Below are 27,106 nucleotides of genomic sequence, written 5' to 3'. Positions count from 1 at the left end.
ATCAGACACATTAAGGGAGGCGGGTGGGTGCAGTATTGCTCTGTTGTAACTGCAGCATCGAGAATTCACACTGATGTGGACATCAACATGACATGTAGTGTGCTAATGTCAAAGACTTGCTGAGAAAACGTGCACTGTCGAGCACAGAACGGCACATGAAGGCAACGTCAGGATGAAAGCTGTGATGGGCTGCGTCGAGCTTCCGTGGGCTGAAACTCGGTTTTCACGGGGTGGCAGAATTATTCAGCTGCCGCAGCAAACTGCTGTGTGTGTTTGTGTAAAGTTGGGTCAGCAGCGATCTTTTAAGATCAAACAAATCAATAGGCAACCTCTGTTTGCAGTAGACAAGTACAGTAAAGCCTCACTGCAGTGTCGGTAGGGAAGTCCTTTTCGCCGTGCTTGAGGTTTTATCCTATTGAGGGCACTTATTATGTAACCTAAGTGGAATGATATGTAGATGAAATGGGGGAGATAAAGCTGTAAAGGCTGTTTTTATGAAGTCTCATTGACCAGGCGCTGATCAGAACCTTAAGTTCTAATGGATCCTGAAAAAATGTTGTTTGGTAAAGTGCCTCTTTAAAATACAGCACTTACTTAAAAGAAAAGGATTTTCGTTTAAAGGCAGCTCTAAGGAGGCAATGTAACAATTTGACTGTTAGAAAAAAAGTTAGCTCATTCCCTCTTCCCTTTAATTCTGACTACAAATACATTTAGTTGGGTTTCAGTTTTTGAGGTGCTTTGAAGTGGTCTGTTTGTGTGTTTGTTTGTTTGCTGTAGATTTAGCTGTTGGAGTTTGTGTTGCACAAGTAGGGTAAAATCCTGTTCATTTGCATACCTCAAGCAGATATAATGGTTGTTGTTTTTTTTTGTTGAATGTCCAGCGTTTTTTCTGTCATGTCTTTAGATGGGATTCAGCCATTTAAAAACACGTGAAAAACAGATGTGTGCTTGCATGCCATCTATGTGAAAGAGCTTGTGTAGGAGTCACTGCAGGTGAACCAGTGCCAGTCTAACTATACCGCCTCCACAGTAGAAAATGATCAAAGCGCATGCCCCCCCCCCCCAGAAACCCGACAGCAAAGAGCATTTATATCCAGTAGCTGCATATTTATGTCAGACGAGGAGACAACACTTAAACTTTAACTTTGTGAGATCCTCTGGAGCTGCTCTGGCATAACCTCAAAAAACTAAGCCTTTGAAAGCAGAGGAAAGAAATGATAAATATGAAGGGATGTTGTTAATTGAAAATTGGAAGTTTGAAAGAATGCATATTTATACATAAATAAAAGGGAGTGAGACTATAAAAAAAGAAGATAATTGAATTTTCTGACAAGACAAACACACAAAAGCTGTCAGACAGCTCTGCCATCATCTAGGTGCCAATAGGTCCACAGCATCATATGATGTTTAATGATGTGTGCAAAAGGGAGGATTTCATTTTAGTGCTCATCTTTATGAGAAATAAGAACAATTATTGTTTTCATAGCTCCGTTAGCATGGCTCCAATCAGGAACTTTTCAACAAGAGGTTGAATCATAGATGCTGTGTGGCCCCAAGCTGAGCGCGACCTCGTCGGCCCGGATGATATAAGAGTACCTGCCCGACGGGGGAGCCAATAATTAGACAGCCAGTTATACTGCTCCCCTCCCCTCGCCCCTCTCGTGTCCCTCACTCCTGCTAATTAAACACGACCAGACACATCAAAGATGTGTGTGTGTGTGCAAGCAGCCATGTGTTTGTTCCTCAATTACAGTTCTGTTGTTGTTGCAGAAAATTACTTCAAACTAAGTCAGTTGGGGATGTACTATAAGAGTGTAAACATGAGGGATTAGTGGCACAAGTCAGGGAAATAATAAAATAAGTAGGTGTTGTTATGCATCAGTGATATGAGAGGCAGAAGGCCTATAGAGGTAGTACTCTAAAGGGAGTTTAATACTATGAGAAGATGAGGAGGAGGATGTGCCTCAGCTCATGGGATAAGTACCACGAGGAAGTAGAGGGAAAATACAAAAGAGAAGAAAAAGCACTGAGAGAGGAAGAAAAGAAAGTTGTTAGAGGAGAGGAGAGAAGAGGAGAGGAGAGGAGACTTGGCAGGCACTCACCCTCCCACTCTGTTGGCAGCAGAGGCACAAACTGTTTGCTCACAGCAGTACATGCATCTATTAGTATTGTTCCAGGAGATAATAACTCTGTGTGAGTGTGAGAGTGTGTGCGGATGTGCATGTGTGTTTGGGGGCAATTCTCACCCAAAAGTGGCAAACGTGTAGCTAGAAGGTGGCAGACTCACAATATGGAGAGGCGTGTAAAATGTATGTGGAAGATGCAGAGGATGGTGTGCTATGGAGTATAGGCTATTAAAACAGATCAGTGGGAATTCTGTCAGTAATGTATCAATTGCAGGATCTTTCATTATATAGAAAATAAAGGAAAATGTAGCAAAGACATATTTTTTAACTAAACAAATAGAAAAGAGTTAATTTATGTTGTTTTCTGGAATTGGATCATTTTTCAAGATTTGAATTCACACATTTTAGGATTGAGATGGGTACAAAATCACAATACATGGAACAACAAGTCATCACAATACTTAGTATACTGCATAAGTACCAGACTAATAATGCATTGTGGCTACCTTAATATGGAAAATATAGACACACCTCAAGTATCATGCTGAAGCTGTGAAGAGCAGCTGCTGAAACAAATCCTCTGTGGGAGGAGTTTTCAGGATAGCTCACCTGGAAGCTTTAAAATAAATGGGTAGTCAAGCCGATCTGACAAACCAACCACACCAACTATATTCAAATTGACTGCAGGCCTTGGAGGTACAGCCTAGCGGAGTACACTTACACAGCAGCAAACACTCTCACTTTAAGAGAGATTCAGCTGGCAATGAAAGCATTTTAAGAAACTGCAGTGCCCTGGCCAGCCTCTCTTGGAACTTCCCCTGCATACACCCCTGCACATTCAGAGAGAGAGCTTCAGCCAGCAAAGGGGTTTAAAGAAACTACATTTCTATAGCTGGCCTCAATTGAATCTATGCTCACACACATATATACACACAGGCTTTCTGCCTGTCGCCCACTTCTGCCATTAGCTTTATCAGTCTGAATTCAAAGCTGAGAGCCCAATCCCTGTTGGTTTTTTTTTTTTTAAAGATTTTGCCGGGCTTGTTCTTCCCTTTATGCCCCCGACTCTCTTCTTGGAAAACACAGAATAAGGAAGGAGATGGAGAAGGGGAGGGGGGAGGACGAGATGGCGATCGCTGACACAGCTGCTGAGATAGCCTCTCTCTTGTTGGTGAGGGATATAAAGAAATGGAACGAGGGGAGAGGTAGACGGGAGGAGATGCTGAGATGGGGATAAGGGTGCAGGCGCGGGGACGTTATGCTAGGGTAAGCTGGCGAAGGATTACCGCTTCAATTCTCTCCCCCCCCCCTTTACTTGGCGCTTATTTATTCAACTATTTGAGGCTGTATGAGTGCTCACGCCAGGTACACGCATGCATGCACACAGATAAAGGAGCGGCTTGAAAAACTCGAATTAAAGGAGAGAGGAAAAGGACAAGACAAGACGTGATTGGAGATCTAGGTAGGTTTGCCCTCTACGTAGCCGGGGCCAGACATTGACGACTCAATAAGTGAGCAAGTGACGGCGGACTGACATGATACGTGGAGACGCACACAGAAGATGCTCAGTGTAGACAACAGGTTGCTGCTTTGCAGGTTCAACATGTATATTCACCCATTGTAGGCATAAAAAGGAGACAGCCGTGGGGGGGGGGGGCTGAGACAAACTGGCTCTTCTTGTCATGACAGCTGACTTTTATGTGTGCATGTGCAGGCCTAATTGTGCGCGTGTGTCTTTGTGGTGTGTGATTTAACCCTACAGCTAAGACAACATTGAAGTGTAGCAACTGCTGTGTTGTCAAGGGAACCGTTAGCAGCAGTATCTGCTCTGTACACACACACACACACACACACACACACACACACACACACACACACACACACACACACACACACACACACACACACACACACACACACACACACACACACACACACACACACACACACACACACACACACACACACACACACACACACACACACACACACACACACACACACACACACACACACACACACACACACACACACACACACACACACACACACACACACACACACACACACACACACACACACACACACACACACACACACACACACACACACACACACACACACACACACACACACACACACACACACACACACACACACACACACACACACACACACACACACGACCCTCCTGCACATTTGTTAGTGATGACAGGAGAGAAAGTCGTCTGCATACGCCCAACATATAGATTCCAAGGATGTAAGGAGCTGCGGGAAGAGCTACAATTGATGCTGGCTGCAAAGGCATGCAAAAGACATCAATATGCTTCATCCCATTTTATCAGTTTATATTTGATGTATGCATGGTGGAAACTCAAAGAGAGAGAAATGAGTATCTGTCCGTCAAAATTGTCAATATGTAACACTGTGGTGTTGCAGTTATCAACAGAATAGGATCAATCTGAGCGTCAATAAAGCACAGGGGCCTTCAGTCATGTCCTCAGGGCGGCTCACTGGAGATTCAAATGGCAAATAGTAAAGAATATAGACCTTGTAGTGTTTGTAGTACTGTCCACTATCAAGGTCAAACTGCAAGAGGGAGAACACAGCGGTAAGCCATTATAATTGTAGCATTACTCGTGGCTAAACTACATTACTTTAATTTATTCAAATGTCTATGGATAAAACGTTACATATTTATTTGCTGCAGATGGATCTGAACAGACTTAATAAGTGTCACGTGACTTTACACAGTCTCAAACAGTCTTCATGTTAAGATTAAAAAACACATAGCCAGCAGCTCACAGGGGCAACACAGCAGGAGGGTAAATGTGTGTGACGGTGTGCCATCGTCAGTGCAAGTAGTGTTTTCTTTCTTTGGCAGACTATAAAAAAGTGTTACTGAAAGTAATATGCTTAGCAGAATCACAAAGGGGACGCATGTAGGGGGGTAATGAAAGACAACCGTGACAACACAAAATATGAAAATGTGCAAGCTAATGCTAAAATTCATTCATCTGGGAACATATAATTCCAATGAAGTGAGAAGAATGGTATAAAGCTCATTTAAAAATGAATCAAGCTGTGTCTTGGAAGGAGAATCAGCTGACCTAAAGTGAGGCTTTCTTGACTTATCTCTAGATCTGAAAAATGTACTTTATTATTCCTATATAGTTAAAAAATGATCATTGACATATTCAAATTAAATTAAACACCAACAGATAAAGTAGTCCCTTTAAGTAGCACGCACATTTAAACAATGAACTGCTTGGGGAGAATGCAGCTATTGAGAGGCCTTTAGATTTGTTTCATTCAATAACATAATCAATACTCCACAGTAACTTCCAACACTCACTTTTACGCTCATTATAAGTCTTCACTTTATTTTCACAATCGCAGGCTAACTGATGACATAAAGTAAGACACTTAAACAACAGTCTCGTTAAGAATTGAAAAATTAGAGGCTAAAGTAGAAAAGGAGAAAAGAAGCCAAATGATAACGTAGGCAATGAAGTGTCTATTGACAGAGCCACTGGCTATCTGGCTGGCTGCCTCCAGTATTCTCAGGCAGACCCAAATTCAATATGTAGTTTGGCTATTTTGTTTTTGAGTGAGAGGGAGCCGAGTATAACCGGGGGGAAGTCAAACAACTAAAAAAGGCACAGAAGAGACGTTTTCCTCCTTTTTCCTGCTGCTTCTATCAACTGTTAGAAAATATTTCCATCCTCTCGCCTCGGGTTCAGCAATAAACTCAGAAATGTGTTTGTCGAGGAACGTGGGCACAAATATGTCTCCTGAACGTAACCTTCATTATGCTCGACCTTTGAGAGCATGTTTTAGACTTAAAATGAAGCAGAAATGCAGCTAATATGTAGGACAAAGTTAGGAGCAAGAGAAAGGTAAAGAGCCAATAAGAAAGAAATCTAAACCTGGGAGGATTACAGTGAGTGAGTGATATACTGCGAGACAGTGACTGTCTCACAGTGAAAGTGCAAGAGAGCGTCACACTGTAGTCCTCATTGATGTGGAAGAGTGCTGCAGTGCCCTTCACGTAGAGGAAAAGGCTAAAAGGACCCAGCTGCACTGTTTCCAGCGTATGCTTATCAGGGTGGAAGGCAAACTTGCAATACCATCAAACACACGCACCTAAACACACACGTTTAGCACAAGGTCGCGCTCGTAAACTGGTTGTGGCGATAAAGCGGCGAGCAGGTTTCACCCGTCCTCTCATCGCTCCATCTCTATTCAGACCCATCTATCTCCCCTTCTGTGCGATGGTGTGATGTGTTCTTGTGGGAGGCTGTGTTCACCTTCAGGCTGTAATTCATGTTTTGAAAAGAACAAAGATGCAAAACTGGGACTGTGGTTCACAGACACAATGGGAGTAAAACAAATCCTGAACTCCATTTTTGACAATGATTAGTTGAAAGTAACGATATTTAGTGTTGAGATTATCAGGCTGAATGGTGAGGACTCAACAGAAAAACCATGAATGGAATTCTGCTCACAAAAGAGAGTTTCAAGGTCAAACGATAAAAATAAAAAATTTAATCCAAATCAAATTAGAAAACTAGCATGGTAAAAAAAAAACAAAGATCAATAATAACTCACAGCCAGGATAACACTCTAAACAGGATTGGTGAGTATATGGATTGAAGGGAAGCAATAAACCATCATTTTCCCTATTGATTAATTTGCTGATTCTTTCCGTGACTAATTGTTTTGCCTGTAAAAGTCAAACACTGTAAAACGTGTTCTTCACAGGTTTCTACAGCCCAGAATATCATCTTCACATTTTCCTTTTTCCTCAAACCGAAGTCCAAACCCTCCAGAATCTGCTCACACGTTTATTAAAAAGCAGCTTATTTTTACATTCAAGGAGCTGGACGCATCAAATGTTTGACAGTTCTGCTTCCCTCAATAGTCTGTAATCAATTTTATTTCAACCAACGGGGTTAGTGGGGAAATGTTGAAGCTCTAAAGAGATTGGAAAGATTCCTGGTAGGTCCACTCACGTTTTCCAACATTCTTATAAAGTCATGGATTATCTGCGATTGTGTGTTTTGGGACGGTTTAACTGACAACTGAGGAACAGGGTTGACATTTCATATGAGCCAATAATGATTCGTTTTCAATGTTGTTGCTTGAATTAAAGTATTTTATTGTACATGTACACCTGTAACACCATCACAAGAATGAGCATATGATGGCATGAAGTATAATAATAATAATAATAATAATAATAATGTGGTATGGATGTAGCCTAAACTGGTCATGCGGTTCAGCTGGTGTAAGAATTCTAAATGGAATGGGACAGATCCTGTCTGTGGCTATAAAGCAGCAGTAATCCAGATATGGGGCTGCCTCCTGCACTCGTGGTTTGTTTAACTACAGTATGTGGTGGAGAAAAAGGACCCGAGGGGCAGTTCACCGTCCCTACCGTCTGTCTGTCTGGCTGACCAGGAAACCACACCATGAATTATTCATTATGTGTACTCGTTCTCTGCCTCTCTCTCTCTCTCTCTCTCCATCTCTTTCTCACATACGCTCACGTTGTGCATTCCAAAGTACAGGAAAGAAAAACAAGTACATAATAGATGCAAAAAGCAGAAGATGCATAAATGCATGCGGACAAAACAGGCCAAAATGAATAACAGAAGAGAAAAGGAGGTTTGTAAGAGAGGGGAGGGAGGAAGGAAGAGACGTGGTCAAACGCGGTAAGATGCAGCACTCATGTAATCGGCCGCATGCCAAAATAATTCAAGCGTGATCGGAAATCAATGCGAGAGCATGGAAGCTGTTGAGAAATCCGATGCTTTCCCCCAGCCCTGAAAAGGCAAAATAAGATGTAGAAAAGAGGCTCAAATGCATGAAGGATGCATTCTGCATGCGCCTATGTGTGTGTGAAGAATGCTAAATGAATCAATCTGAGTCGCGCTGACCACAGATGTGCACAGAGGCAGATGGAGGAGGAAAAAAAAAGACAGACAATGAGAAAACACTTCAATTATCCAATTGCCACAGCGTGCACATTTATAGTTTTGGTGAAGATACAATGGATTAGCGCGCACAGAATAGAAGGCACAATCCTCTTGATATTTCAAAGGTGTTGAATGTGTTAGCATTTAATTAAAACGCTCACCAAGAACAGTTATTAAAGCGGAGAGCGGGTGCATCTGTGGTGCCACGCCGGCACAGTGACTCATCAGCGCAGCACAACACAACCTCCTGCGGATCTGATAAGGAGCCTGTGCCAACCCTCACCTGTGGGAGCCCGGTGCACACAGTGTGCATGTGACAAGGTGGGTGCAGGGGACCCGCTTTAATCCTGTCTAGGCAGGGTTCAAGGAAAGCAACATGCACGTCAGATAAAGAAAAAATAAACACACTGCCTGGAGACAGAGGTAAGTGCATACATATGTGTGTGTGTTTGTGCGTGTTTATGGTAATTATGCTAAAATGCTAATCCCATTTTTTTTGCTTGATTACTGCAATTAAAAAAATGTCCTCCTTGCAATCCCATTTCTACTCAAGTGCAGCTGGAGTTCTTACGAGTTTCTTAATTATTGTTTCAAAAGATGACAAACATTACAAACTGTCACTCAAACTTCAAAATAATCACTGAGCTGAGGTTCTTCACGCATTGTTTGAAACTATTGTTTCCTCCTGCAAAGACTTCAGACAACTTTCCAGGGAATAAAAAAAACTTTGAACAATAATGACTCTTGCTACAAGTTACTGTATGCTACTTTTAGGTTGTGTAGATAAAACAATCTCTTTTATTTTAAATGTCTAACATGCAACCCATGATGAAGCAGCATGCTGTTAGTCACTACGTCTGACACCGACCCTGCAGCAGGGGTGACGGGCATTTAAAATACCTATAACAAAAAAAAAAGTCTCTCTGAGGATCTCATTCCGAGCAGTATCTGTCTGTTTCATTACCAGCTTAACATTCCTTACAGGAGTTTTAAAGGTAACATCCAATGTTAGATACGCCAACACAAATGGAATCAAGCTGTTGTATTTGTTTTAGATCAAATCAAAAATGACCCTCAGAAATCATCTCTTTCTTCACCTCTCTATAGTTTGCATCTTTGCCTTACATGTTAACAAATGTATGCATCCGTCTATGAGATATATAGAGAGAAGTAGTTAGTGAGTAGGCAGAGAGGGCAATGCGATGGATGAGGGACCACCCAGACTGAATGAGGTCAATAGGACTGACAGTGTACGTAGGTGGATCAGCACACCACATATTACAGGCCACTTAGCCTGCTCTCGTCCCTGCTCAATCATACACTCCATCTCCGCTTCATCCTTTTTTTTTTCCTTATTCCTGCTTCCTCTCGCTCGCCTGATGATCAGTTATACAACATGAAATATACACATGTGTAACTTCAATCAGTGGCCTTTTTTTTGTTAATCTATACATTGTTTCAGAGTGGATCGGCACCATTTTCCATAAGAAAAAAAAGAGCTAGAATTGTAATGGCATTTGCAAAATGTCACTAGTGTTCACCCAGGGAAACAAAATAAGTTACAATTCCACTTTAAGACAAAAAACATTTCTATCTCTAGAACATCAGCTTCTGTTTAAAGAAATCACTTTAAAGTTAGACTGATGCATGTGGTAGATGTCCTAATTTTCACATTGCAGGCTTCTCAGTAACTTCATTGATTTGTGTCTTTTAGTAACAAACTTATCCACTAATTATGTTGCATCTCCAGCTGACTCATCCTAGATAAAAACACATCAGTGCTGTTAAATCCCTCTGTCGTCCTTCCTCCTGGTGAGCAGGAGCTTTTGAAGTTGACATGCAAAAGTACAAAGAAGAATCAACTGAGAGACTTGGTGACAGAGACTTTCAATGATTTCTTTTTTTTTTTGTCAATGGGAGGTGAGATAAATTAAATGGTAAAACATCAAAACAGAAAAAAGGGAAATGTCTGGGGAGCCATGTTTACTGATATGTTTTACTTTTATTTATTTTTTTTGCCTGAAGAATTTTTTTTGCACTGCTGTTTCGATGCATGCTGGGAACAGGAGCAGTGTCTGTCAGAGATTAACACTACACAGAGAGCGTGGTGGTGGGTGGTGGGGGGTGGGGGGTTGAAGGGAGACAGAGGATGTAAACACAAATATGATTTTTTTGGAAAGGAGGGAGGCTGAAAGTCTCAGAAAAATGCAGCAAACCAGGAGCAAAAGAGGAGAGAAAAACAGAGAATGAGGGGTGGCGAGTGGGTGTAGGGGGGTTATAAATAGAGGACACAGAAAGCAAGACCTCTGCTCTTGATGGATGCCACATTAATTATGCTAGTCTGCATCAGGAGAAATTAAGACATGTCTGAGTGTCAGTTTAGAGAGAGCAACTGGAAGACGAGGGGATAGAGAAAAATGGCAGACGCTAAGGGAGGGAGCTAAGAGCAAATGTCAGTCGGAGATTTTGATACCGGACGAAGGACGGGAGAGGGAGACCCAAATGAGTGTGAAAAAGAGAGAGGGAGAAAAGGTTTTTTAGTGAAAGACAAAAGGAGGGGCGCAATTGTAAAACACAGAAAAGTGTGCCAACGCCTGCACCACAACTCCGTTTCAAAAGGAGAAAGCACAGTTAATTACAGTGTACAAAAATATGGAAGTCTGGGGTGACAAAAATACAGATAATTAGATCAACAAAGCTCCACAAAGCTCAAAATGACTGTCAAGCAGAGAAAAATATTTTCTGAATGCCAATGAATATGCAGTCAAAACCAAAATCAAATGTCATTCACGTGAAGATTTTTTTTTCTGAACATCTCGGAACATTCTCGCAATCAGATGCTATTCAGAGCTAGCGTCAACAGCAGAACAGAATCGTATGCTAATGAAATCAAATGATTCATTTTGATGTTTGAGCGTGACACACCTTAATAACCTGTTTCTGTGGCATGCTCAGAGCTGTACAGGAGGAGTGAGAGAGAGAGAGAGAGAGAGAGAAAAGCTTGGATTCAAGGGCACTGAGCAGTTTTTCTTTTCTCTCCGTCCTTCATCATGTCTTTTATTCTGCTTCTAACTCGTGTCTCGTTAGAGCCTTCGCGCTTTCCCCTCACCTCTTCACTCCGGCTTTCTCTCTCATGCAACTCGATCCGTCTTCGGTGTCAGGCGTTGTATAACGTTACACTCTCTTTTGACCCTTTTGACTCCGTTCCAGATAGATAGCGTGTTTGTTTCTGAGCTGCTTTCCCCCCCCGCCCCCTCCCCTCTTCAATTTGCTTAGTGGACGACTTAACAAAACCAGTGAACCAGACGGATGATACTCAAAAGTGACTTCTTTAAACGAAAAGAGATTTTCAACCACTGAAGTGACATTCTTTTAAACAACAAAGTAGCCTTTTATTCGTTCTGGAGAAGTGACCGCTCTCGTGTGAATTCTTGATTGTGTCGGCTTCAATGTGTCCGATTGTGTTCATATTAGCCTATAACAGCAGGTCAGTGCAGCCGGCCAAGTAGCCCCCGCACTGGGCTCAGGACTCATTATAAGGCTCACCTACCACACCTACCCGTGGAAAAAAAAAAAAAGCTGCTGACACCACCAGTGGCCGGCAAGGCAGAAAATGTGTGAGATGGTGTGTGCGCCAGGGTGGGTATGGATTAAGAATACATGCATGGTAACTCATAATCGTCTGCTCTGACTCATGGGAGGAGGTGTTCATCTCTGTCAATCAAATTCCTCTTCTGAGTGCATCAATTATTACACAGCCAAGTCTTTCTCTTTACCTATGCTGCTGGCTTGCCACACATAGCAACGGCGCATACACACACACACACACACTCCAACATTCGTCCACCTCCAAGGCAACATTTCCATGACAATGAAATACCAGAGGACAGAGGAGTCAGCCACCCTACGCAGGAAAAAAGCCCTTTAATGTAGAGATAGGAACGGAGAGGGGGAGTAAAAGAGAGCAGAAGGGAGGGAGGTAGGGAGTGTGAGGCCTGGATAAGTGGCGGCGGGATTATAGCTGGTTCCATCATGGCTTTGGTCCGTTCACTGCTCCTTATAAAAACCTATTAGCATGTGAATGAACAGGCACACAGTGGATGGAGGTTTTCTAAAGCCCAGGAGCACTGATCCACTATCAGGTGAGCTTTCCATAAACTAGGAGTAAGCGGGGTAGGATGGTGTGTGTGTGTGTGTGTGTGTGTGTGTTTTGGAGTTAGTCAACCTGATGGCGGCCACTTTTATTTGGACATTAGTTGAGATTTCACAGCACTCAAGGTACAAATACAGCATTTTATGTTATAATTCAGCTCATGTGGGAGTAAACAATTTAATCAGCTTATTAAAGTAAGTGACCTCACCTTTAAACAAACAATTTTAGCAAATTAACAGACAACTATTTGGTGTAATGAGACATCAGAAAGAGACAAATTGTAAAATTGTAAAAAGGGAAAAAGTTTTCTCTGGTGGAAAATGGAGGACGAACAAGCTCTGTATGGTCCAAAGTAAAATATTGTCTTCTTAATACTTTGTGGGGGTAATCAATGGTATATGTCATTAAACAATTATTATATATAGGTATAATACATATAGTCATATAAGACCTTGCAGTTGTGACTGGCGACCTGCTTTTTTTTGTCCAATGACAGAGTGTTCACCATAACCCCAAAACGATGGATGGATGGATGAATGGATGAATATTGTAATTGTAATGTAAGGTGAAATATCTGATGCTCAAATATATTGCTTTTGAATCTTCCCAATGTTGCAATAACCCAAAAGCAAAGCCAGAATACATGTTTTAGATTTGTTTTCAAGCCAACTTATCTCTTTCAGTTACCAGCAACTGTTGTTCCAAGAACATTAAACATTCCTCTTCACACATTCCAAGCACCAACATGATCTTTTGCTCAAAGCACACTTAACTTGTACTGTAAGTGTGAAAATCAAATGCAGCAATGTAGATGCCAACAGAGGAGAACACAGAGTGTTACCGGCACAGAAATGGACATTTAAACACTAACAAATAATGAAACTAGGGCCAGAAAGTCCCACCTACCTCTCTTTGCAGCACCAGCTCTTTGGTGAACAGCATGGCCTCGTCGCTGAAGGGCTCGGCCACCTGCATGCCTCCAGGCATATTCCTGGAACTGCGTGGACATTCAATACCTGGACCAGAGAGATTTGCAGTTATTTAAAAATTATCACAGCAGAAAATCAAAAGAACAGCAAGATGTCTAGAATGGTTTTTACACTATAAAAACACCAGGAACCCCTCTGCGAGAAAATGCTCTGAAAATAATACAAATATCCACAAGTCAGTGAATAAAATCGTATGAGCAATGTTTAAGACCTCTGTTGCGCCAAACAACTGATGCCTCAACAAGTATCCTCTCATCCCTCTTAATAGTTCAAGGTCAAAACCTCTCTGCCACACAATTTCACAAAAAACACATCAGTGGCACAAGACAGATTAACCGACAACACTATCATCAGCACTTAATGGATAATTGGTCATCAAGGGGTCGATCCTGAGAGCACAAATTGCTTCAGTATAACCCACTTTGTTGAAATTTGTGTCTTTGGGAGCCTTTGACGTCGACTTTTGCAGACTTTCAGAGGCTTTCTTGCTGAGTTCAGGTAGGAATGGATAAGCTTCAGGGTGGAGGTGGGGGGGGGGAAGAGGAATGAGTGGGAATAAAGGCGCTGGGAGATTTCTATCATTTCTACATTTTACGGCTGTTTAAAGCAAAATACCATAATAATAATAATAATAATTAAAAAAAAGAGCTGTGTGCAAGAAATGTACATACATTCCCCTTCAAATACAGACATTCTCTGTAATGTGACATGTGTTGAGCTTAAATAAAGCCCTTTTCTAGAGGACTATACCTAGCTTCAATTGAGAACCACTTCTTTTGTTTCGGCTGCCCCTCAGGATTTTCTACAGTGTACTATGTGAGCTAAGGAATACACAAAAGGCATGCCCAGAGGAAATCAAGAATATGACAAACACTTCGACAGTAATTTACTTGTTCAAGTAGCTCTTGTTCTGGTTGATCACGTATTCATTTATGCAGAGTGTCTCAATGACATTTCAGCTGGACGTTACATCCACCAGGATTGGAATAATAAGTCAAGCCCTATGGTCTTTATGGGTTGTAATGAGCTTCACCAGCATGTCGGAAGCATGAATTTGGCTTTTAGTTAGATTCCGACGGAAGTTACCTTAGATTTGATAAGACAACCTGTTGACTCACACAAAGATAATCCTGGCACAAATTGTACTTTTTTCTAGTCCTCGTTCGGCATGTTCCCCTGGGATTTCTTTGACTAGTATCTGTATTCATGCAAGGAGTGTTCCCAGATGTTTCCCCAAAGGAAAAACACCTGAGCTGTTGCTCCAATATGACAGAGGGAAAGAAGAAATGAAGTGGTCAAAATAAATATGTTTGCTTATTGACAATATTTTTTAATTACCAAAATATTATGGGGGGGGGGGAATGAAAGTGCCTGGTTGAACTTAATCCATTACAGTAGACAACACCCCAATTCTTAATTAAAAAAAAAAAAAAAGCAAACTCTAAATGTCCAACTTCTGTGGCAGGTCAGGTATGCAGCTGTCCCTTTAAATTGTTTTGAAAGAAAGTGGAAGAAATGTAAAATGATCAAACAATGTGGTGTGGCATTAAAACCTGCACAGTGCTTTAGGATATTTATCAAATTAAGAACATATATGACGCACTCCTTAGTTGTCAATACATTTCTAGTTCTGGATGAACAATAGGCCAGCAGAGTTCTGTGTTTTCATTTCTAGATCCGTTCTAATGAAAAGTGTTTAATTATTTTGTAACTGTAAACATGTTTTGAAGGCTTTTATATCTCAGGCTCCTTTAAATATCTGCATTTTCAGACTGGACTCAACAGCTGAAAATCCAAATGAAAAATTAAACTTGACAGAGAGGTAGACTGGTGTGTTTTTTTTTATCTTTGCACTACATTATTCAGTTTGTTTGTGGTAAGGAAAGCAATCCAGTGCTCCAGTAACTGCCAGTCCTTCTGTACATATCGGCCAATAGGTGTATCCTTCACTAAAAGATTACCACAGAACCAACACAAAGCCTGACTGGTATTGGTGTAAACACCCTAACAGGCAATTTGTAGCTTCCAGCATGGCTTCATAACCAGAAATAAAAAAAAAACATACCATCTCTTTAACACATTTTTGTTCAGCACACTGTGTTCCCAGCAGAAACTTCTGCACACGTCTCTCTCATTCATGAGAACAAGAGACATCAGCGTATTTACACTAGCAGAGGACTGAAAATGACCCAAGGAAGGCAAAACGAGGCCACAGGACAGTCAGCATTTTCAGAGTTATGCAGAACCTTTGAGTCAAACATCTGTATAAAAATATAAATATATATATATATTTTAAAGGTCTTCAGTGTACAGCAGGGAGCGTTAAAACCAATTAGATGTGAAAATCTGCATATTGGACTAAACTGTTTGCATCTTTTCCCTCTAGCTGTGATATTTTGCACCATATATAAGCTGTGATAAAATTGGTTTAAAATGCCATGGAGCAATAAAAAAGATTTGTGCACCCAGTAAATAGGAGAGAATATGCAAACCTTACAGTAACAAACTGATTTCATATAAAATTGCCTCAGAAATGTTCTTAAATAACCAACAAACACTAACAAAATGTGAAGTTTTGATATTCCTTTAAAGTACTACTCTACTGGGTTTCCTTTGATATTTAATTAAATTCAATAAAGGAGAGGAGAGGAGAGGAGAGGAGGAGGAAATGCTGATGGCCAAGATCATCTGAAAGTATAAATAGAAGTGGACCAGGCCAGGGCTTCCATGCGGGACATGTTGGCTACAACAGTTTCAGGATAAAGAGAAGTGACGAGAAGGGAAAAGAAAGCGAGGAAAGGAGTTAAGATGACAAACTGCAAAAATCAGTGTAAAATGTAATTGCAGTGAGGGAGTTGAGTTGGCCGGCTGCTTGGGTCTGCCAGTTTTATAGTAAGGGCTGGAACTGTGTTTTTCTTCCATAATCCACAGGAAAGAAACGACACTGGAATGCTATATCTGAAGTTTAATTGTGTTGCTCATACAATGCAATGTCCCGAAGGGCTTTTCTGCAACAATTCCTAACTCAGCCGGAGCTCTCTTAAAAGACCTCCCAAAAAAAACCTTAATTCACAAAGAAAAAAGTAATAGGATTATAATCCAAAAAAGAGGTTATTATAGGTTAAATATTAGTGTTATAATCCTAAGAAAGAAGCCCAATATAATGAGGGAAAGATGTGGGTTCATATATGCAGTTTAATGCAAATGGACATGCTCTCCTTAAATGACCTACAACTTTTCAGTTACTGCACTGCACGTCCTGGAACACACACACACACACACACTCCTCACTGTAGTGTACTGTACTGAACTGTAGTCTCCTCCCTGCAGCGTTTAAAGCCAAGGAGTCAATTAGCACAGCCAATTTTAACCCTGCATCACAATACATAAGTCACGCCTGACACAAAGATAAACATCTGGGTCACATTGCAGGATATCCATCTTATCTGATCGCAGAGGCAAACAAGACATACACTGATCACTACTGACACCAAACTACGCACACACACACACACATACAAAGGGCGCTGTTGTGTCTCTCACACTGTTATTGCACAAAACAGCACATCAATCATTGTGTTTGGTGTGTAGGATATAAGATTGATTTTTTTGTTTGTTTTGTTTACCAGAGAGGAAGCACAACTGAATGAACAGATTAAAGAACCAATTTATGCTGTTTCCAAAGTCTGCAACCGCACTCCTAAAAGACAAAATGCTATCAACCGTTTCATTTAATAATGCTGCTTCCTTCCTGTTCCCTTCTGAAGAGCGCAGGCACACAGAGGGGTGGCTAACATTTTAATCTGTGATCCAGGGTGAGCCATGCGCCTGATTAAATTTCTCCTTTTTTTCCAGCACCTACTGTTTCTCTCCCTGTGCACAAAGAGACTCGTGCCCCTCTGTCATTTCTCACCCTGTGTTGGAAGTTAAGAAGATATTGTATCTGTGACAATTGTGGCATGTCACTTTTGTGCTTCAGCTTATGTAAAGATTTAACAAATGGGATGAGATGAGGTATTGGTCGGTTGATAGTTTTGGCCTCTGATAAGCTCTTTGATACTGCTTCTACTGTTTTTTACCAAGCGGCAACCTCCAGTGTTGAAAATGAAGGCAATACAGCAGTTGAATAAAACAGCAGTTTCATGAGTGTCCACTTGAGGAATCCTCGTCATAGCCCTTATTAAAATGCCTTTGTTTATAGCAGCAATAGAGATCTTAACAGCCTGGCTGAAAAAAATAAGATATTTTTTGTAACGCACAGTTTTCACCCAATAGAGGCTAAGAGTTAGCCATGATTTGCATAATTAAGGGAGTGGCTAAACTGACTAGGCCAGCCTTAGCTTCACCTCTTTGTCTGTTTACAGATCACTCAATGGTTAGCAACATGACTGTCAGCAAGTTAACATAAGTTAACACAAACTACACAAAGATGCCCTTTAGTTAAGATGCTAATGCTAAATGTTTAGGGAACTTTCGATACACTAGGTATATATATATATATATATATATATATAACTGGGCATTATTAACAGCTGCAATGTTACTTATCCTATGATTGGTATGCAGAATTGGTCACCTAATTCATATTGCAAATATTTAGGAATAAGCCACCAAATACAAACTCAATATCAGGAAGTTCAGAAAGATTTGAATGACGTTTTCAAATATTAAGATTATTCATAATTTTGAGATGCTAACTTTTGTGTAAAAACTCCATTAGTTAAATAGAGAGGAAGCTATTGTGGTTTTCTATAGGCTTTAATTGTCAATAATCTAACTGCCATGAATTTCAATTTAAGTATGAGTAATGTAATAGCTCCGGCCTTTAAGATGCACTTACAGAAACAATTCAAGTAATTGGCATGCAAATTCAGAAATGGATCTTTTCAGCCAAGAATGATCTCCAGTCTAGTTGTTATTCTTCTCAGGAACCAAAACTAATTGGATGAATCTATATGCGTACATTTCTTGCGAGCCAGTTTCTTTCCTAATATATTTTTTATGCTTTGTAACAGAATGGGTTTTCAGTCGCCCCCGACACATAGCAGGAACAGGATTGAGTCGACCTTTCTTCCTCTGCTAACCAAGCCGAGATAATGAGCTTCATTTTGTAGAAGTGGGTCTGGAGGGAGGAATGCGGAGACGTGCGGCTGCTGTGCATTAATGCCATCACTGCAATTTATACAAACATACATCATGTCGCAGAATCCTATTCTAATAATATGCATATTGATTTGCCTCTGACTTTTTGCTCATAACCCGCCAGACGCTCTGTGCTCTCACTCTTGGCATGTCTGCAGGTATTAATGAATACTTGCAGGATGCAGTCAGCTCAGTATGGAAGCCATTAGAGTCCATCTTTTTAATGTTGTTACGTGACTAATTCTTGATTTTTGACAGGCTGTTGACAGGACCTAATTAGCACTGCAACGGGCAAACAAACAGAGATCTAAAAGCTGGTGTGGACGTTCGCACATTTCTGTCATTTCAACTCTACTATTAGTCCACCGACTTTTTCGCCATCATATTAGCTTTTTCCTCTCCTTCCGTCTAATAGCAATCAAGTGCCTGTCGCCAGTTGGAATCTCTCTGTTCAGCAGTGGATGAGACACATAGGTCACACAGGGTTGATGGAGGTTAGTTGAAGGCAGACAAAGAGAGCTTGCTTAAGTTAGCAGTGGCTTGGCAGACGGACTGTGCAAAAATGTCAGAGACAGATTTCTGTGTCTACTCCCAAACTATCCATGTGTTTTTATCATGCATAAAAGTACGGGGGTCTATTCTTTGCATTCTGCCAACCTCTTTATGATCTTTGTCCCACACAGAAATTGGCAAAAGGGCTTTTGGGTATTCTGCACCCTCTGCCTTTTAATATAAACGTATTTCTCTACAGATGCCTTTTATCATACCGGAAAAAGTCAAGATTTAAGATTCAAGAGCAAAAAGCTGTGTCTACTGAACTCTACTTGTTGTATGGGCAGCCCAAACATTACATTTGTTATATTTGACTTGTTAAAATAATCAGTGTTGTTTTAGGGAAATGGTTCCCTGTCTAAAAAAGCTAGCCTTGGGCATGGTCTGTTGTCTGAAAAGCTGGTTGTATAATTCAACCCACATAATGAGATACAGGCCAAAAGAAGGTCTGTACAACTTACTGTTGTCTTGCAGCTTATGTTCACTGAAGCATATTATTTGATGCCACTTTGAGTAGACAGCATCTTAAATGAAATTCACATGTGATTATTCCTCACGCAGCAAACTCAATTTGTTAAGAATCGGCTGTAGGGAGGATGTGATTATATATCCGGGAATTCTGGGAACTTTTTTTTCTACTCTCCAATTGCACCAGCTACAGTGGATGATTGATTTGTTGTAGGGCTGATAAAGCCCTTGTTTAGGTTTTATGATTATAGCTTCAGCTGTAGTTAATCCAGTACTTATAAAGTGTTCACAAAAGGAATGATTTCCTCATTTCTAGCTAGTTTATCTTTTTTTTGGCGGCGCTTTAAAATGTGTCTCAAGATCTCAAAAACATCCTGGCCCCAGGTTTCTAATAAATGTGTGAATCTCAATGAGATGGCAGCACTGCAGTCACAGACAAGGACACAAATATGTAGAGGTCGCAGCAGAGCACATAACATTTTACTTGCAGCTCTTCTCCTGACAGACTCCCTCGCTATTATGCAAAAACTTTTTTTTTGGCACACAGACATATTTTTATAGGGAACAAGTCTACAAATTTTCTGCACCACTTCACCTCCTTCCAGCACACAGGTGAACACACAAATACACACTCGGTTATCCAAAATCAGACAAATGGCACTAAGCCACACACTGCGATGGCTAATGCCTCTCGCTGACGCAGTAAATCTTTGTGTCCGAGTGATGGGTGTTTCATCTTTTTGACAGACTGCTGCTCACCATACCTTTCTGAGTAACTTTGAAAGTGCACTTCACCTGCTGTGGCCTCCATCTGAAACTCGGAGAAAGCTACTGAAGCTAGTAAACTTTTACAGCCTTTCACTGCTTGGTCTCCCTTAGCTTCAGCAGGCCTTTATACCCACGTACTTCACATCAATTGTACTTTTGTCTTCTCTTTACCACATGCAGCTTTCTCTTTACCTTCCCCTGTCCTTTCTGCCTCCTCAGCTCTCGCTTCACCTCCTTTCATCCTCCTCTTTACCCCCCTCCACTGCACTCCCAAATCCCTTTCCTGTGTAGAAGTCCTCCTTTTCCCTTTCAGAAACAGGATGACTTCTTTACCCTTTATCAAACTTGCATACGGAAGTGACACTGTGCAGGACAGAGAGTGAGAGGAGAAGAAAGGAGAGGTGATGTGGGAGGAGGAGAAAGGGGAACTTTCCCTCAACTCCTGAAGTACACCTCCGGCCCTCTTTGAAGCGAGGACTTTCACTTGCTGCACCTTGTTTCCTCACCCTGTGTTTTTTTTTTCTTGAAGCACTGTCTTTATCCATCAAGGAAAGCTCTGGAAAGGGAAGAAGACTCCGTGCCTGCTTTTAGGTGCCTCACCAGAGAAACAAGTCTAAGCAATGAGTGAGGGCCAGTATTAAAATCAGGATGGAACACTGGCGGCTAGGAAAGCTAGTAGCTCATATTCAAACAGCCTGTACTGTGTATTTTCTAGTATTATAATTTTGTCTTTCTGTGTTACATCACTTACTGCCTTGGGATCTTTTCATTTGCAGCTCTACTGTAAACAGTTTGCTCATCAATGGCCTCCCACGATATTGTTACAGAATAAAAATTTGCAGCAATGAACACAGTGTGAAGAGTGCACAGCTAATGAAAGGGATGACTAATAAAGATCTGTTTTAACAGCAGCAGCAGCAATTGAATATACTCTCTATTTATCTGTATGCAGTCAATATTTACCCAGGGCAGCTTACGACAAATGAGCATTGAGGGGCTCAGCATTATGGAAAAAAAAAACGTTTAATGTTTTATACAAGATGATTTAAGCAACCGTGATCATATACCTTTAATTAACAAGATCAAACTTTGTGACAATTGTGTATTATTATGACTTGATGAGTTAACAGGCTGCATTACTGCTAAAGATTTTTATTTAAACAAGCGTTATATGATATCACACAACAGGGAGAGCTGTTGTTCTGATAATCAGCATGGATGTGATTCAGTCACATGGAATAATATAATCCCAGCGCTGCTGCAATGCTGCTGATTTGACCAAAAGAGGCCTATTCATGTTGACACTACTGAAAGATGCAGAACACAGATCTGCACTCGCCTCTCCTCGCTATCCATTAACTTAAATAGTAGTTTAAAGAGAAAATGTCCAAAAGCTCCCCTCTGTTTTATGCGCAGCATGAGAGGCTTTAGGCGACCAGTTTATCATGTATGTGTCATTTCATACACAGCCCATGTTGCAGATGGGTGAATAAAACATGGGAAGATAACTTTGACGGGAAGGAGAAACAGGAGGGAGATAGGAGGCGCTTGGAGATTAGCCGTAAAGAGATAATAATAAAAAAAGGATGTTGGTGCCTAAGGGCTTCATTTCACGTCCGGTTAAAGGTTTAACACAGTTATCACATAAAGGAAAGCATGCGTACGTCAACGTACATGCAGGGACACACTGAGGCCGTGACCCAGCAGCCACATCATTTCCTTCAGAAAAACGTATTCCTAATGAGAGAAGGAAAATGTGGCGACAAGGAAAACACCACAGAAGGAAACTCATGAGGGAGCTCTTTCTCTAATTGGAATCGAAGTTTAAAAAAAAAAAAAAAGAGGACAAAATAGGAAAAAAGATCATTTGTATCAATCAGGGCTAATCCAGCCTAATTTGTGTATTAAAGACAATATTTGTCATCTCATTTCCACCAGTGGACCACCTTTATCAAACACGCTCATTGGCTATCAGCGCTAATGCACTGCTAATAACCGGCGATTGAATCAAATCATTCACAAAGAAGACAGTCTATGTAAACACCATTTCACACAAACACAGATGATTTCTCATTCAGGACAAGGTTTGAGTGCAGTTACTCAAAGCACTTTCATTAAGCGAGAATCTTTAAGGGCTATAAAAAGAAATAGTCATATATGGTCCTGTCCTATGCGTTGAATTCTTTTTGGCACAGATCATGTCAACACATCTTGTGGCAGACAGTGGAGAAGAAAAAATGCAATTACAAAAGCCATCAGTGGACTGCAGAGACAATCAGAAGCAAATTGCAAAATTAATGAATGCATCAACGGTTTAGCCACGGGTAATTAAACTGAATCTGAGTGTTTGTCAGAACTATATGATGTTTGTCCGAATGGAAGTGGAGAGGAAATGTATGGCTGACTGAAATGGAGATGGATTGAAACAGATTTTTATTGCTAACTATAACAGAGTATCATCCGCGGTGGAATAAGGGATCAGCATTCGCACCATTCCTGTGATCTGGGTGGATGTGCAAATCATTGTTGGCTGCCAAAGATACAGTCTAAGTGTTTTTATTACGAGCGCAAACTGTCAAGACGGGCGAGGAGTTGAAATGAATGGCCAGACCTGCCATCAAACAGTCGGTATTTCATCCCATCTGCATGTTGTCCTAAACTACTGTTATTTTCTCATGCTGAAAATCCTGAAGAATAATGGACCCATCTTCTAAATCATATAGCAACAAAAAAATTGTAAAAAATTTCGACATCTGTGAAGCCACGACAGATGAAAATTAAACAGTTTCACCTCAAAGATTGTTCATCAAAACAGCTGCTAACACATTTCCTTCAAGTGACTCATCGATTAATAATTATTCTTCCAAATCCTGATCCATTTTATTTGGCATTTCTCTGCTTATCATGTAGGAGATGAGAAAAATAAACTCAGATCGGAAAAATACAATGACAGGCAGCCGTTTAATACTAAAAAGGTCATGCATGTGAATATTAGAAGTCTGGTTATCGTAAGGTAATGTATGTGATCATGTCTCCCTCCCTACGGTGAGTGTAGATGTGTTTCTTTCTCTGTGATGTGTTGTAGGTGACGGTAGGCTATTGGCGGAGAGCCGATGGTGACAACTTTGCCCCGCCTTCTTCCTTACTCCCAACCCAACCATGTACAGAGCTTGTGTGTGGTACATGACCGTTTTTTTTTCGATAGGAACTTCTTGGAGAGAGAAGCAGAATATGTTTTATTGATTACTTTGTAACTAAGTTTACACCGCTACCTGCCCGTCTACTGGAGTTTAAACCACCTGTAGCCTACACAGTGTTGGGTTTGTGATAGAGATGGCCACCTCTGGGGTGTAGGAGAAAAGGACTGGAGTGCATTTCAAGATTGGCAAAGAGCCAGACAGGAGAAGGTGAGGTCAAAGGGGACACATGCTTCACGTCAACCCTAGCATTTTGAATGAGGGTGGGCTGCGGTTGGTACAGCATACCCTGCTTTGCCATTTGCCCTGTCAGTGGTAGCCTGCCAGCTGAGAGGTGTTAGGATCTCTTAAACTCTGATCTCTTAGCGGCCAGGCATTTCTATTCCGAAAAAAAGATGTATTCCTCTAATATTCACACTGTTTTTTTCCTCCAAACTATATGCCTGTTCAATTTGAAACTGCAGCAGCTTATGCATTTAAAGATAAAGAATTGAGTTGTTGGAGGTCATTTGAAGAACTTTTGGACTAGGGAAGTAACAAAAAAAAAAGCTTTACATACCAGCGAGGAGGAATGTGATGAGGCAGGTTTCTTTGGGCATGTACAGCTTGAGGCGGGAGCCGCTGAAGACATATTCTACCACGGCTTCTGACCGGCCTGCCCTCTGCAGGAAGGGCAAGAACTGCTTGGCTTTCTGTGTCTCCTAAAAAACAAAAGGAAAGAGAGTCAGGTAAAGCTCTAGAGATTACATGATTTGATGAAAAACCTTCAGATTCGTTCACCTGAATAAAGCACAAAGCAAGTAACTAACATAGACCAGACAGACTAAGTAGGTTTATTGAAGACAGAATCAGTGGGCTCTTTTTAGACATCATTAAATTGTTCTACGGACTAATGACGTCTGCTCTGATTCTCCGTGACACGCCTTGAACCTCATGCAATCAAAACTAATTCTCTCCCCTCCTTCCTCCATTTCTGTCTGCAAGGGTGACTCACTGGGTTATTGTTGTGCCGGGGCCAAAATTACAAGTAGAGTTAAATCAAGTGTATTCAAGCAGGGCTGGTGATGCAGCGGCGGGAGAGGGACTCAGAAACGATAAAACATTATTTAATATGTGCCTACTGCAGGCAGGAGGACGCAGGCAGGCACAATAGAGCGGCCAGTCATGGACCAGTGAAGAGTGTGTGTGTGTGTGTGTGTATTTGGCCACTGGAGTTGGAGCAAAGGCTTGGAGCGAAGGACAGAGTTCAAACAAGGAAAGTCAGAACAAAGCCATTCTCTTTCTACTACAAGTGGATGTTAGAGCTTAAAAAAAAAAAAGAACAAAAGAAAACTCTGAAGGACATGTTTTCCATCATATACTTTCTTCCCTTTTTTCACTGGATATGTACATCAGTAACAGATACGAGAGACTAGAAAAATCATGCAAAACAAGCCACCAGTGGGATTCAATAACATGATGTTGTAAGAAAAAGGGTACGTGCTTTAGCCATAAGATACAACCACCTGAACTCCACCCACTGCAGTCCAAAATAGCCTCTTGAGTGGGAGACAACGGAGCCAAACATTCTGTCGCTCACACAAACAGATTCAGAGCACCTGCAGTGAGTGGGCTGAGCAGTCTAACTCGGTTAGAAAAAAAAGGAGAGACATGAGGGAAGAGAGGACCTCATTATGCAACCTTTAGAGGTACGAGGTGAGTCAAGTGCTGTATCCACTCTGCTCCCACCCCCTCTGTTCTTCTCCTACACTATGTTTATAAACCTATCTGTGCACTATTTGTGACTGCATCCCACTCATTGTACATAATCCCTTTCAGTAAACCTTTACCACCGAGATAAATGACGCTGACGTTTAGGAGTGTGTATTTTCTATAGGTAAGTAGGTTGGGGGGGCTGCGCCTGTGCACGTGCGCAGCTGCGTGTGGGTGTGTTTCACAGAGGAGAAAAGAAAAAGGAGGGAAGGGAGGGGAGTGATGGGGAGGGGGGTGTTGCTATTTTGGTCTTAAGAATGCTCATTACATTAGCCTAGCCAAACAACTGGTGCATGCGCATGCACACACACACACACGCCTACCGGCACTGACTGGCAACGATCCTGAACTGTGCTGCACTTCCTGTGTGTGTGTGTGTGTGTGTGTGTGTGTGTGTGTGTGTGTCCTATTGGAAACTAGCGGATTTGCTGATGGAGGGAAGGAGTTTGCAGCTGCATACAACAGCAACAACCTAAACCACTAATAAGGGACTGTTTGGAAGAGTTTCACAGCGCTGATGTCACACTTTAATGCATGACACAGCACATTTGATTAAAAATGTTAAGACCAACAGATGCTTTGCTGGGTCACTGGGACAATTTTTAATTTGCAAGACGTGTGAAATCTCCAGCTGGATGTTGGGTGTGTCACATATTGCTCTCTCGTCGTTATTAAAGTAAATTAATTACCCAACTCCCAAGTCATTCCTGCACAAAAAAAACAAACTTGTCAATTTAGCCGTTTGAGTTCTGGGGGTGTCTAGGTATAAAATGCACTCAAAGCCCTGCTGAAATAGCACTGGGCTGCTCAGTCAGCACAACAATTCCCTGTCATAATTATTTTTACAGGGCCCAATAATTTAGCTGTCGTGCTGACATAATAAGACACAGGGAGGTTATGATGATGATAATGTGGAGCAGCACAACATCAGAGAAGTTACGCAGAGCAATGTCTGACTTATTAGGCACACTCTAAAATCTTGTTGGTGTTAAACTGCTTTAATAACTTGGCTGGATGCCTCTGTTCCAATGCAGGGTGACAGCAACTTACAGAGCTTGTACGCGTCCATTGAATCTGGTGGACCACTCTGAGCTTAAATTAAAATAAAAAAGGACTAATACAGAGAAAAAAGGCCTGATTAATTCAACCAAATGTGTCTCAAGAGCCGGCAAGTGCAAGTGCTACAAGAGAGCTCAAGTGAGAGACAATGAGGCACTAATGTTTTGGAGTTCAAATTTGGAACATCTAGTGGCTCATCAACATGTTTAAAAGATGGCTAATCGACGAGAGTGTCGACACACAAAGGCACACGAAAAGTCTGAAAATAATCATGTTTAAGCTGCTATGTGAGTTATTTATGTGGTAACCAAGTCCACATGTCTGTCTAGTGAACCTTGGTATGGGGCAAAAGCTTCTGGAATAACTATTTGGGACAAACAAATTGCAGCCCACGCTTTCCCCAAGCTCACAGAGGCTGTTAGTAACGACAAAGGTCACAGTAAAATGAAAATTGACCATTTCAAACTGCAGGGGGAAAAAAAACATGTCGAGAATATATATATAAAGTAAAAACAGAATGGATCTTAGTGATAGAAAGTTACATTTTACAACACCCAGGAACAAAAGGGTGACTTATCCACCACCTGACTGACTGACCTCAATTTCCCTCCTGGGTGCTTTGAGAATAACACAATGATAAAAATAGGCAACCGGCAAGAACAGCACCTAGCAGGCGACAATGACCAACACAGCGCCTGCATTCAATCTTTGCATCAGTTCACATTTCAGTTGATTGCACTGCTTTCCTCTCCATGTGAGTTAGTCTAACCCAGCCACTCACTTTGACATTGTTGGACAGCTACAACACACTGCAGCATGCAGTGGGTTAATAAAGACTGCACTGTGGTATACGAAGGGGGGGGCATTGATTGAACACAAGAAGGAATAGACATTAAAAGGGATCACATTTAAAAACCAG

At 41.3% G+C, this 27,106-nt stretch overlaps 1 protein-coding gene across 1 annotated transcript in view; it reads right to left on the bottom strand.

Annotated features, from left to right (window-relative positions):
* snd1 (staphylococcal nuclease and tudor domain containing 1) overlaps window positions 1-27,106 on the bottom strand; it is a 167,226-nt gene that overhangs the window by 97,577 nt on the left and 42,543 nt on the right. The window contains exons 15-16 of the mRNA XM_061029798.1: window positions 23,936-24,077; window positions 13,167-13,276 (exon numbers count right to left, since the gene is read on the bottom strand). Of these exons, the coding sequence (XP_060885781.1) occupies window positions 13,167-13,276; window positions 23,936-24,077 (252 nt within the window). The remainder of the gene's footprint in view (window positions 1-13,166; window positions 13,277-23,935; window positions 24,078-27,106) is intronic.

This window comes from Labrus mixtus, chromosome 22 (assembly GCF_963584025.1).
Source record: "Labrus mixtus chromosome 22, fLabMix1.1, whole genome shotgun sequence".
NCBI lineage: Eukaryota > Metazoa > Chordata > Actinopteri > Labriformes > Labridae > Labrus > Labrus mixtus.
The sequence above is the reverse complement of the archived record's forward strand: the minus strand, read 5'-3'. Positions and strand labels throughout refer to the sequence as shown.